Below are 14,194 nucleotides of genomic sequence, written 5' to 3'. Positions count from 1 at the left end.
TCCACAGCTGGGTATTGTTTTTGCTTTGGCTCCATCCCTTCATTCTTTCTGGAGCTATTTCTCCACTGATCTCCAGTAGCATATTGGGCACCTACTGACCTGGGGAGTTTCTCTTTCAGTATCCTATCATTTTGCCTTTTCATACTGTTCATGGGGTTCTCAAGGCAAGAATACTGAAGTGGTTTGCCATTCCCTTCTCCAGTGGACCACATTCTGTCAGATCTCTCCACCATGACCCACCCATCTTGGGTTGCCCCACGGGCATGGCTTAGTTTCATTGAGTTAGACAAGGCTGTGGTCCTAGTGTGATTAGATTGACTAGTTTTCTGTTGAGTATGGTTTCAGTGTGTCTGCCCTCTGATGCCCTCTTGCAACACCTACCGTCTTACTCGGGTTTCTCTTACCTTGGGCATGGGGTATCTCTTCACGCCTGCTCCAGCAAAGCGCAGCCATTGCTCCTTACCTTGGACGAGGGTTATCTCCTCACCACCACCCTTCCTGACCTTCAACGTGGGATAGCTCCTCTAGGCCCTCCTGAGAACTAAGTATGCTATTGGAATTTACAAGTCCAAGTCCTATCTCTATGACTCATTCTGTAGGCCTCAGATTCTCCTGGATCTCCTTTCTGAAGTCCTGTTCTATCAATCAGCTTATTTTCCAGGATTTCACCAACACGACTGGAAGCCTCATCTCCATCCCTTAGGACTGGAGTCTCATCTATCTAGGTGCTACTGCACTGATACCTGTAGGCAAATCATGACATAGATGGCAATGAATACTCAAACTCAGGATCATTCTCCAATTGAATTGAACATGTTGAAAAATCTTAATATTTTTCTTTGATTTCTCTCATGCTGATCATTTTCTTGAACCCCAGACAGAGATCCAGTCTGCAAAACTTGTAAGTCTTACCTTCTGCTCAGGAATTTCTAAGCCTGTACTATAAACGAGGTCTAAATTCCAGCATCCTCTCCCTAGAAGGCAAGTCTGCTCCAAGCATTAATGACACTCCCTTCCTTCTGCTAGTAAACAACTGTGCTGCCTCCATATATCTGAGGCCTGTCACAAGACTCTCTCATTGTTTTTAAATTTTTCTTTCTATCCATAAGCGATTAAGCTTATAAATACTTTTCCCTTTTCTCCATCTCCCAGATTTTCTCAGCATCTAAAGTGACTCAGTGAGTGCGGTAAGTATTTAATAACTACTTCTTGGGTTGAATGAATGCAGAGCCACAGACCTATCTTGAACATTATTAAATATCACTAAATGCTTTGGTATTTCATCATGAAAATGGGGTAATGATATTTAATTCAGGAAGGTATTAGGAGGATTAGATATGATCAGTGAGGTATGTACTGGAAGAGGCACCCCTTCACAAGAAATGTCAATAATATTAATAACAAGATGTGGTTGAGTCAGAAACCACCTAGGTGTAGAGCAGCACTCATTTAGTGTGCCCTAGTGACATTCTTCAACAAGGGATGAAACTTTTGTTTGCTTATCTCTCATCTACACTTGAACTGCCCTCCTGTAGTTTTCTATTTATGGAAGGAAAAATAATCTCTTAATTTATTTAAGCTTTTGTTTTTTGTTGGGAGGGGCAAGAGAGGTAGCTTCTCGAACAAATGTGCAGATAGTTTTAATTTTTTCACTTTCCCACTTTGATCACTTTTTTTGCATAGTCATTGTATGGAGGGAAGGGAACACTTTCCAGGGCCCTAGAGTGGTCTCTTGTCTAAGGCTCAGAAATGAATTGTCCAAGGAGACACATGTACTGACAAAGCAAGAGGCTTTTATTGGGAAGAGGAACCCAGGTGGAGAGCAGCAGGATAAGGGAACCCAGGAGAACTGCTTTGTTGCACTGCCTTTTTATGATGATGGGGTTAGTTTCTGGGTTGTTTCTGGCCAATCATTCTGACTCACAGTTAATCCTTGTGGCACATGCAGTCCTCAGCCAAGATGGATTCCAGTGAGAAGGATTCTGGGAGGTGGTAGGACACGTGGTTTCTCCTTTTGACCTTTCCCGGATTCTTCCAGTTGCTGGTGGCTTGTTAGTTCCATGTTCCTTACCAGGACCTTCTATTGTAAAATAACTCATGCAAAGGGTTACCGTGGTGCCTGGCCAGGTTGGGTGGTTTCAGTCAGCATTTTCCCTAATAATTGCATTGGTTTGATTTTGACTTAATACCTAAAAACTCCTTTTACAACTTTTTTTTTGTGTGTGTTTGAATGATTTCCTTATCAAGTTTAAATTAATAGGAAATACAGATCTAAATAAAATATTCTACCGAAGCATTTGAAATCTGTTCTCTGTTATTATTTTAGTCACTCAACACAGCATAATGAACTATACCGATGTCCTGGTCTAAAAAAAAAAATTGCTAAAGATGACAGAGTTGGATCTGTCAAATTAGTTGTCATCATACTGAAAGACCAAAGCAGAAATACAAAGGCGTTTTGATTAGTATCTGATCATGGTGAAATTTCAGTCATGGAAGTATTTGACATGAGTGACCTGATCAATAAATTAATTTTGTTGTAATCTTTAAGACTACAGTGTGGTTCATTTTATAACAGATGACATTTTAATAGGCTCTGCATTCTTTGGGCTAAAAAAATTACCAGTTGCTAGAGGACTGTCAACTGCTCTCAATTAATATAGACTTTCAAACATTTTTTTGGCTTAAAATGCTACAAATATTAGAGAGATTTTCTAGGAGATATTTGGCATACCAATGAGAGTTACCTGTATTGCATGTCGTGGTAATCCAGGTGTGTTCCACTTTAGCTGTTGGTCTGTGATGTGAAAAAAGCACAGAAAGTATTCTTTGGAAAAGTAAAGTTCTAATTTTATGCTGAAACTTTAAGTTCATAGAGATTTACTTTGGCTCATGTAACAGTTCATCAGCTAATGACAATCCAGGTGGAATTTTGATATTATTTTATTGGTGACATACACTCTGGAATTTTACCTTCTCGGTCATTCTGGAGAACTTAAATATGTGTAAATGTGTTAGTGGGGGCTTCCCAAGTGGCTCATATGATAAAGAATCTGCCTGTAATATAGGAAACCTGAGTTTGATCTCTGGGTTGGGAAGATCCCTTCCAGGATGAGTGGCCACCCACTCCAGTATTCTTGCCTGGGAAATCCCGTGGACAGAGGAGGCTGGTGGGCTACAGCCTGTGGTGTTGCAAAGAGTCAGATAAGACTGAGCACACATGCATGTATGTGTTAGTACTGCAAGGCCATACTAGATTTTTTTTAAGTTCAAGTAAACTGTGTATTCTAATCAAATTATTGTTTGTTCATTAGATGTATTAAATCGATTCACTAAATGTATTAAATCGATTTTTAAATTCATCGACTTATCCAGTGGTCATGATTAGTACTAGTGAATCTCTTAACTTGCATGGATTCCGTATTGCTAAGTGACCATATATTCTGGCTTATAGGGGATAGTACTGTCTTTGTAAAATTAAATTATTAACACTGCCTCCTTTTGCTTTCAAAAGTATTTTGGTTTGGAGTGATAAACTACATGATCACTCTACTTATACTGTCATAGAAGCCATAGTTTCATTGCCTTAATTTCATTGGGGAGGGGTAAAGCATTGTCTTTCTCTCCTCCCTAGAATAAATCCCTTTCATAGTTTTTTTTCACACCTTTTACATTCTCTACATCCAAAGGCCATTTTACTTTGTTTCTGTGGATTCCAATGGAAGCTTGTATCTAAAGAATGCATTTATAAGAGAACTTTATAGAGATGATCAAAAATATTTTAAGACATAGTCAGTATATATTTTACTCTATTCCAATGGAGCAGGAATCTTGACTCTTGTTCACCGTTGAATACTTAGCCTCTTGCACAGTGTTTGCTTATAACAGATTCAGTAGTGCTATTGAAGGAATATGCAATTTAAAACTTACCCATTTTTTAATTTGAGAAAACTGAAGTTTCTTCATATATACAATTTTCTTCCATAAAGATATGAAGACACGCCATGCCCCTGCTTGGAATCATTGGTTAGGAAAATATTTCTCAAACATTGTTCAAATAAAGATTACTTGACCTTTGGCCCAAAACTCAGGCTCCCAGCCTCTGCCCCTGAAAGTCTGGTTCAGTAAGTCTCAGGTGGCTTCAGGTATACAACAGGCATCATATCTAGAATCCTTTCCAAGTCCATGTCTTTGAGATCTTTGTTTCATTTTATTGTCAAAAGGACATTTGCTTGAATTCCTACTAGGCTGTCCATCTTTCTACAAAGTCTCTATTAATAAACTAATTATATAGAGAGTATTAGACTGAAAAGAAACTGGGTTCCACCGCATAACTGGTCTTATCACTTCCTCTCTTTGGATACAAGTTTTCTCAACCTTAGAGTGACAAGGCTGAATGACAAGATCCCCTAGCCCTCTTTCAGCTCTATTATAAGGTAATTCTTGTCTTTGAAACCTGATAGATATCTGGCCAGGTAAAAAGTGCTCCATGAGACATTTTCAACAAAAAAGTGTAAGTACTTTGTCTTTGTTGCTTCATTTATAAGAAATTAACTATGGACTAATTACAAACTGAAGAGATATTTTTAAACTTATAGGTTATTTAAGCACCATTCTTCATAAACAAACTTCTATACTAGTTTATTTGGGATTCCCTAAAAACATGTTTTGGGAACTGATTGATAACTTTTTATTTGAGGTTAAAAATTATTTCTTAACTCTTGATAATTGTATAGAACCCTCTACAGATAAGAAAAAAGTCCATTGCATTTGAGTAAATTTGCAGAAGTTAGAAAAGCCTCCCTACCCAAGTGTCCCTATTACTAAATTGTAAGCAAAATCAGAATTAATCTTTTTGGTAACTATGCCAAATATTGAATAGATTTCACAAAAAGGGGAGAGAAGGAGACTCTGGTGAATATACTCACAGAGATTCGTTCATCAAATTAGCCATATATGTCAGACCGGTATAAGCCAAATTATATATTTTTTTCCAGGAGTATAAATCAGATTAGATTAACTTTTTCCAGAATCAGAGGAAGAGAATAGATTGGGAAAGTTTTAAAGCTGGGAAGAAACCCGAGAAGGTCAAGATTTGATGAGCAGAAGGTTCCAAATACCTAAAGGTTGTTGCCAGTAAAAGTGGGAAGATGTTCGTGTCTGGTTGGTAAAGAAGCAACAGCAACATTCACTTATTTCAGAATTCTATCTTGGGCTGTTCCAGAAGTCAGATGGAAGAGTTCTGTGAAATAATGTGATAGGAGAAAGAAGGAAGAATTGTGTAATTGCAGTTTCTTTATACCAGACGAGCTTTCTGGTGGCATAGTCTTGAAGGTGTCATCACAGAGGTGGGTTTGATTTTCTGGTATCCTCATGTAATTGCCTAACACCCTACTTCTTCCTGTAAGGTGGATTCCACGTGAAGAATAATTATTATTGGTTTAATCCACATTAGCACCGATGTCTCATAGTGGATATTAATCAACTCAATTATCTCTTCAGGTGCAGGTATAAAGAGCAATGAACAGGCTGCAAAATGTTTTTGGAGATAAGCTTGTGATTTTGACACTTCAGGAATGGACAGAAAACGCGGGAAATACGTAGTGAACATTGAAGACCCTGGAAACCAGCCTGTGAGTATTGGTGGCACCGCTGTGTGTTCTGATAGTTCACAGGCTTGTTGCCAACAATAATACAACTCTAATTTTTTTTATCACAACCTAGTTCTTCCCCAAAAGGAATTCTTAATCAAAATCCTACATGAAAAACAGTTTTTAGCTATTCTATTACTACTTGTTAATTAGGAAACCTGTATTTTTTCTGTATATCAATATATGAATTATTAAGAAATTTATTTTAATTCTCACCAATCTAAGGTATTAGCAACTTGGGGGGTAACAATTTATTAAACTGTCCAAATAATTCTCTATAGTTATTGTAACTCAACTATAAGATGATGAATCTGTGGTTGATTGCATTAACAAATTATGTTTTTAAAATGTGATATATAGATTATTTTTGTATTAATTGCCTGGACTTTTAGTGTAATATGTAGATTTGTCAGAGCTCAAAAATTTCATATATTAGAACATGATCCTTTGAAAGTTAGAACATGATTCTTTAAGTGAAGTCTTGGTGCAGGAAGCAAATCATCTAGCAAGTCCTTTAGTTAAAGACTTGCCTCTAGTTAACTACTTGTGAATTTATTTTTTAGTACAGAATTATATTCGAGGGAAATAGTAGAATTCAATTATATGCAATATTATTTGACTATTGCTTATGTTTTTAGAGAAATAACTTAGGACTGTATGTTTTGGGATTGCCTTTTATGAAACTTTGCCTCTGACTAGACTCCAGTGTTCTTGCCTGGAGAATCCCAGGGATGGGGGAGCCTGGTGGGCTGCCATCTATGGGGTCGCACAGAGTCGGACACGACTGAAGCGACTTAGCAGCAGCAGCAGCAGAGAGCCCTTGATACTGGAGACATATGGCAATGTGTTGAATGAAATCAATATCAGTTTGAATGGACAATTTTATTCTTTGAGGAAAAATATCTTTGTCCACCTGCACTAACAAGGAAGTTACAAGGCAGGGAAATTGTTCTCTTGATTCTAGATCAGCACTCTTTTCCCCTAAAGATGTTCTTCATGGCTCTTTGAGCCTTGCAACTATGTTATTAGGTCTTCACGGTGTCAAGATACTCAGATAAAAAGTTCCCTTTCCTAAGGAATTAATCATCTTGAAGATTTCTCTAGACAGTGATGAAATTTTTGAATAAAGAGAACGCATTTTCACCACTGAGTATCTCACATTACATCTGGATATTTGTACATAATGGTAGAAAAATTTTTTTCAATTGAGGTCCATTTTCACCAATGGATCAAAGGAGCAACTGATATCTACATAAAAAAAGAGAAATTTAGGAGTTTGTTTTTCCCTCTTAGGGAACATGAAATGGTGACCTCTTTTAAGTTTTGAGCATAGAATTTAAAATTTTTTTCCATGAACATAGCTAATGCATTTTAGGTATGTGTAACGTAGATTATTGACTTCTACCAGGAGCTAATTTATAGCTCCCCAACTGCTCAAAATTTTAACTTTACTCTGCTGTCAGTGCACTTACCCCCCAGTTTCCTTCTCTTAAATATTTTCGATTCTGATAAACTGGTCTGGCCAATGAATTTTTATTTAATTATAATAGTTCCAAAAATATTCAAATTCATCAGTCACAAACTGAATATCTGCAGAATAGTGATAGTAATAATATAGAGAAACACAAACTTTTACAAAATATAAATCTTTGTGATTTTCTCAAATTGCATATTTAAAAGCAGATAGGACTTTGTTAAGGTGCTTGTGTATATCGTATCTTCTCTTACTCTGTGTCACTGCATTGCTCTTCTCTTTATTTCTTTGGCACGATGTTGTACCTTTAGAAAAACAGAACTTGACTAATTTTTTTTATGTTCAAGTGTATTCCTTCTTGGCTCTAGCTAATCATAATAATACCCCATTTTATTCTTATAGCTGCTCAATGGCCAGTGTCTGCACACATACATATCTTGATTGTTTTAATGGAAATTAGAGATTGATTGAACTAGCAACATCAGTAGCATTTTAAATAACAATTTAGGATTGGTTAGGTAATCAATATAATTAGAGAGCACATTTAAATAATACTCTTGTTATCCTGTGAGAAAAAATTAAATAATTCTATAATATTTTTCAGCTATTACAAATTTACACAAACAATTTATACTCCCATAAGAATGTATCACAGATTGCTCTCCTTCTTTTTCTTAAAACCGTATCTGGATTTTTTTTTCTCTTAAACTCACTTCAAGAAAAACCTAACCACCAAAACCTTTCTTATTTGAACCCATCCTTTTAATTCATTTATTTAAAATAATTCAACACCTATTTAAAAGACTTAAAGAATGATATAATAAGCATGCTTTTACCAAACACCAAATTTAAGAAATAAGCCAGTACAGATATAGTTGAAGTCTTTTGTTTTTATAGTCTTTGAATGTATTTGACACATAGCATTGTAAGTTTAAGCTGAGCAGTGTGCTACTTTGATACTATACTGTATATGATCAACTATAGGTATCACTAAAGTAATATTTATCACATTACGTAATTATAGTACAAGCATATTGTTTGTATGCATTATTGTGTGTTTTAGATCACTACTTGTTGAAGGCTTGTGAAATATTTTGTTTGTATCTTCCCAACACCCTTCCCTTCCTCCTTTGTACTACCTGCCCCATGAAGACTCAGGTGAATATGCTTGTACCAAGCATTTTCCAGCTTCTAATCCTTATCGTATTTATCTGCATGTATGTTTCTCAAATTCAGGTCTATTGTGCTTCATCAAAGAAGCATAAGATCTGGTAAGAGTAAAACAATCATATAGAAACTAGAAAATGCATATTGAGAGATTCCTAAATGATTTGTCTTTCATGGACTGCCTAGTTCTGTTCAAAAAAGAGGATGGCATTAGTAATGTTAAGGCTACAGGACCCATTCTGGTATGAGGAATTTTAGTTAGTAGGTTGTGGATAGATGGGTACTGGTCTTATTAGACTTAGAAATCTTGGGTGCTAGAAACTGAATAATGTAACTGTGATATTGTTACATTATTATTAAAATAAAAATTTTATTTTAGAAAATAGTTATAGCTTTATAGAAAACTGCAAACATAGTACAGTTTTAAAGCAAATGAATAGAACAGTTTTCTAAACACAGAAAACGGCAAACAGAGAATTCCCACATACCTAGGATCCGATTTCCTCTATTTTTTCTTCCAGCTTTATTCAGATACAATTGACATACAGCACCACATAAGTTTAAGTTGTATGGCATAATGATTTGACCTACATGCGTGATTTAATGATTATTACAATTTGTTTAGTGATTATCCATCATCTCATATAGACAATTATATTTTTTTGTGATGAGATCTCTTAGGATTTGCTTTTTAACTTTCATATATAACATAGAGCAGAGTTAATTATATTAATCATATTTTATGTCTCATCCCTACTACTTATTTATCTTACAACTAGAAGTTTGTTCCTTTTTACTGCCTTCATCCAATTCTCCCTTCTCTCCATGGACCCCACCTCTGATAACCATTAATCTGACCTCTTTTTACTATGAGTTTTTCTGTTTGTTTTTGAAGTATAATTGACCTACATTACTATATTATTTCCTGTTATACAACATAGTGATTTGGTATTTCTATACATTTCAAAATGACCACCCCTTACGATATTACTCTATATACTGTGTATTTAATGACTATATTCCCTATACTGCACTTTTCATACCTGTGACTCATTTATTTTGCACCTGGACATTTGTACCTCGTCATCCCCCTCCCCTGTTTCCTTCAACAGTGTCTCCTATTATTATTATCTTACATTAATATGGTACATTGGTTACAATTAATGAACCAATATTGATACACTGTTATTTTTTAAAGTCCATATTTTATTCAGACTTTTTAGTTTTTATTTACTGCCCCTTTCTGTTCTTCTGCATTATTTATTTGTTCAATCATTTATATCAGTATGGACTCTCAGATATTTATTTTCTACTTTTAGTAGTAGTATAATCCAGTACTACTTTAAGTTTTTTTGCTCCAAATAGCTTTGGCTATTGAGAGCTCTTTCTGTTGATTCCTGTGTTACTTTGACATACTGGCATACACCTGTCATCATCATCATTATTATTTTTTGGTGAAGCATGGGAGGATTTCCTTAATCTCTGGTATTAAAAGATGCTCCAGGCTTATCTTGTAAATTTCCACCCCAGCCCTATCATTAGCCATTTCTGCAGAGATTCCTCATTTCTTTCACTAAGTAAGAGTGTGGGGTCAAACCCGAGATCTGGGTGCTTGTTCCTGCAAGTGTGTTGTTGCTTCTAGGTCCCCGCAGCTGACAAAGGAAGGAAATGTATGCATATATAGTGACCTGTGTATACAGGCATATCTATAAATACTTCTCTATGTAATCATCTATATTTGTATTTTATGAACATGAGTTTATACTGATAGCTCCAACTTTTTTTATTTTTGTATATTTATCTTGTATTTACTGACCTCATTAATTCACTTATTCTAACATTCTGTCTGTAGATTCTTTTGGATTTTCTATAAACACAATCATATCATTATTATTTTTTCAAGTTTTATAACTTTATTTTTGTTTTGCCAACAATGCACTGGCTAAGACCTCCAATGTTACATTGAATGGAAGTGGTGAAAGTGAATATCTTGTGTTATTCCCGAACTCAGGGGGAGAGCCTGAAATATTTCACAATTAATTATGATGTTAACTTGGGTTTTATGGAGCTACCCTTTGTTAATTATGGAAAAGTCTCTTCTATTACTAGTTTGCTCAGATATTTTGTAATTAATGTCAACGATTGTATAAAATAATTGAATGCAATCTTGTTTTGAGAGGTATAATATATTTATTTATTCCTCAGTCAGCTTTCAAATGATCTTCTTTGACCACATATGTCATAATATGTCACAACCTAACTTACATTTGTCAGAATTGTATTACTTTGGACATAAGATACAGTAGCATCTTATTTCTCCCCATTCTTTTCTGTATACAGCCGTTACCGAACCTTACAAACTATGAAGCTCACGGTTCAGCATGTGGGCTTACAACATCAATTGATGTAACTGGTGATGCTAGTCCCAGTTTAACTGATGTCTGCACCAACACAGCGACCCTTGGATATTCAGAATTTCCAAACAGAGAATCTCCATATTGTCAGGTAATGTTTGGGGTGACACTGTTTCTCTGGGTTATGATATAATCCACAGAGAAGTGCTCTTGATTACATATTAGAGAAAAAAATTCAGTCAATTAACATTGTTCTTTTGCAAATCGACAACGTCCTCTGAACATGTCTTCACTGAGAAGAAATGAAATAGAGCTAGATTTATGGGGCTCTTAATTTAAAGAGCTAATGATCTTAATGGAAGGAAAAAACATATATAGAGTTTAGGGAAAATATATGGGGTTTCCCTGGTGACTCTGACAGTAAAGAATCTGCCTGCAGTGCAGGAGACTCGGTTTGATCCCTGGGTGGGGGAGACCCCCGGAGCAGGAAATGACTACCCACTCCAGTATTCTTCCCTGGAGAATCTCATGGACAGAGGAGCCTGGTAGGCTGTATAGTCCATGGGGTCACAAAGAGTTGGACACTAACTGAGTGACTAACACATTCATTTCACTTTTAGGGAAAATATATGTGTCAAAAAAAAAAAAAGCAAAGTTTCGGGTTCCTTTGTTTGGAGGACTGACTAGGCGATGAGAGCAACGCACAGGCGGAGAATGATGTCGCAACCCTTGCTCGGTAGAAAGTGAAGTCCTGTGCTGAGGCCCTGGGGGCCTAGTCTGTGGGTGATCTGCCTTACTCTCCTTCCCTTCCTGCTTCTGGGCCTAACTGTGGTCCTTCTGTCAGCCTCCTGTCTCTGACCTCATGTGTTACCAACTTTGACTTAGAAACAATTTAGTACCACCTTGGTTTGGTGCCCAGAGGCAGATTTCCTGTATTCTTCACGCTGTTTCTAATGATTCTATTTTCTTCACCTAAAATCTGATGCCTGAGTCTTCCTTGATTCTACCCCTGACTCCAGGTGAAAACTTGATTTTTGACTGATTGATAACGCTGCCTGGCAGTTTGGCTCAATTCTTCTGACTCTGGATTATACCACTCCTCTAATTAACCCCGCTTTAGAAACAGTTTAGAAAGACTTTGATAAAATAAGAGGGTAAACTCTTGATGACAAGAGACATTGTGGAAGAAGGTTTCTGATAGGAATTATTTAGAGAATGGGCTTCCCTGACGGCTCAAAGGTAAAGAATCAGCCTGCAATGCAGGCAACACAGGAGATGGGGGTTCAATCCCTGGGTTAGAAGATTCCCTGGAGGAAATGGCAACTCACTCCAGTATTCTTGCCTGGAAGTCCCATGGACAGAGGAGCCTGGCGGGCTACAGTCCCTGGGGCTGCAAAGAGGTGGATACGACTGAACAACTAAACACTCATTTAGAGAATATATCTCTGATGACCTCAAACAAAGCAGTCCAATCAGAGAGCTGAAAATTATTTTAGATGCCTTTTCTTAACCACAGATGGAAAAACACTGTAGTCTAGGCAGTTGAGATTGTTTGTAAGAATTCACCCAGCTAGACAGTAGCAGTAAGAGCACTTGAACATAGGTCTGGGATTGAGTTTCGATTAATCTTGCTCCTCTTTTTAAAAATTTGAGCTCTTTTCGTGCCTAGCGCAGCCATGGCCCGGGGTCCCAAGAAGCACCTGAAACGCGTAGCAGCTCCAAAACATTGGATGCTGGATAAACTGACTGGTGTGTTTGCCCCTCGTCCATCTACCGGCCCCCACAAGCTAAGGGAGTGTCTCCCCCTAATCATTTTCCTAAGGAATAGACTTAAGTATGCCCTAACTGGAGATGAAGTAAAGAAGATTTGCATGCAGCGTTTCATTAAGATCGATGGCAAAGTCCGCACAGATATAACCTACCCTGCTGGTTTTATGGATGTCATCAGCATTGATAAGACTGGAGAGAATTTTCGTTTGATCTATGACACCAAGGGTCGATTTGCTGTTCATCGTATTACACCTGAGGAGGCCAAGTATAAATTGTGCAAAGTAAGAAAGATATTTGTGGGGACAAAAGGAATCCCTCATCTGGTAACCCATGATGCTCGTACCATCCGTTACCCTGATCCCCTCATCAAGGTGAATGATACCATTCAGATTGACTTGGAGACTGGCAAGATTACTGATTTCATCAAATTTGACACTGGCAACCTGTGCATGGTGACTGGAGGCGCTAACCTGGGAAGAATTGGTGTGATTACAAACCGGGAGAGGCATCCAGGTTCTTTTGATGTAGTTCATGTGAAAGATGCGAACGGCAACAGCTTTGCCACACGGCTCTCAAACATTTTTGTTAGTGGCAAAGGCAACAAACCATGGATCTCTCTTCCCCGTGGAAAGGGTATTCGCCTTACCATTGCTGAGGAGAGAGATAAGAGATTGGCAGCCAAACAGAGCAGTGGATAAAATGATCTCTATGTGATGTGATTGGAAAAGTCTTTGTAATTAAAGATAATACCAAGTGAAAAAAAAAAAAAAAAAAAAAAAATTTGAGCAAAAAATGAGGATAATTTTGCCTCTGAAATATAAATATTGTCCTTCCTCTCTTTCCCCTTTGATTTCCTTCTAAGGCCTAGATGACATGGGGCAGGAGGTTCTTTTAGTCATTGGACTCTCTTGGTTGGTGCCCCCAGATTTCCTTAGCCTTGGTACCCAGTGCCCTTGAGCTGTTTCTGACTGCCTAGTGGGTGTCACTCTCAACACTCAAATTGTGGTTTATTGCTTGACACAGTGTCTCATATTTTGGGACACTGAAGGGCTACCCTACATGCGCCAAAGACATATGCTCTCTGTTTCCTTTAGTGATCGTTTTCAGTCAAAAGGAAACGGATCAGAATGGGGTCATTAGTGAAATCAGAAGTATTTAAGTACTTAAACGAGTGTTAGGAAAATGTTACTCATACTGTTTTTTATTTACTATTTACAACAACCTTATTAAAGGGAATGAGGCTTTACATGTAAAGGGAAATTTCCAAATACCACCATCTATCCAGTAAAAGATTTATTAATATAATTTACAACTAAATCTGTTAGAGACCAATGGCTATGCCCTTAATTACTATAATACACTGCCTTATGCAAAAATCTTATTTGGAGGATGTTTCTTATTTTAATTTTCTCAATAACATTTGGAGGTAGATACTGTTATCCCCACTTTTGATATAAGGCAAATTGAAAATTAGGCAAGTTAAGAAATTTGCTCAGAATATTAATGGCATGGAAGTCAAATTCAAGACCTCCTTATCTCAAGGCTTACATATTTTATTCTGTGCAGTATTTTCTCTACAATAACAAAGAGAGAGAGAGTGATTACAAAGTATTTTACAGACATTAATCCCAATTCTAATGTTATTACATAGATTTTTATGGATGAAAGAATGTCAAAGAGGTAAGCATCTTACCCAATGAAAATAGCTTATGTCAGCACAAGCTGGATTTCAAGAAATGTTTTCAACTCTGAATTTCATGTTGCTATTACTAACCTGT

The 14,194-nt window shown here is 36.8% G+C and overlaps 1 protein-coding gene across 1 annotated transcript; it reads left to right on the top strand.

Moving 5' to 3' along the window:
• The first annotated feature begins 12,298 nt into the window (after positions 1–12,298).
• LOC123331132 (40S ribosomal protein S4, X isoform) lies at positions 12,299–13,190 on the top strand. The gene has a single exon (XM_044934530.1). The coding sequence runs from the start codon at positions 12,323–12,325 to the stop codon at positions 13,112–13,114; it is 792 nt and encodes a 263-aa protein (XP_044790465.1). The 5' UTR covers positions 12,299–12,322; the 3' UTR covers positions 13,115–13,190.
• Positions 13,191–14,194: the final 1,004 nt, after the last annotated feature.

The sequence above is a fragment of the Bubalus bubalis genome, chromosome 22 (assembly GCF_019923935.1).
Source record: "Bubalus bubalis isolate 160015118507 breed Murrah chromosome 22, NDDB_SH_1, whole genome shotgun sequence".
Taxonomy (NCBI): Eukaryota; Metazoa; Chordata; class Mammalia; order Artiodactyla; family Bovidae; genus Bubalus; species Bubalus bubalis.
The sequence above is the reverse complement of the archived record's forward strand: the minus strand, read 5'-3'. Positions and strand labels throughout refer to the sequence as shown.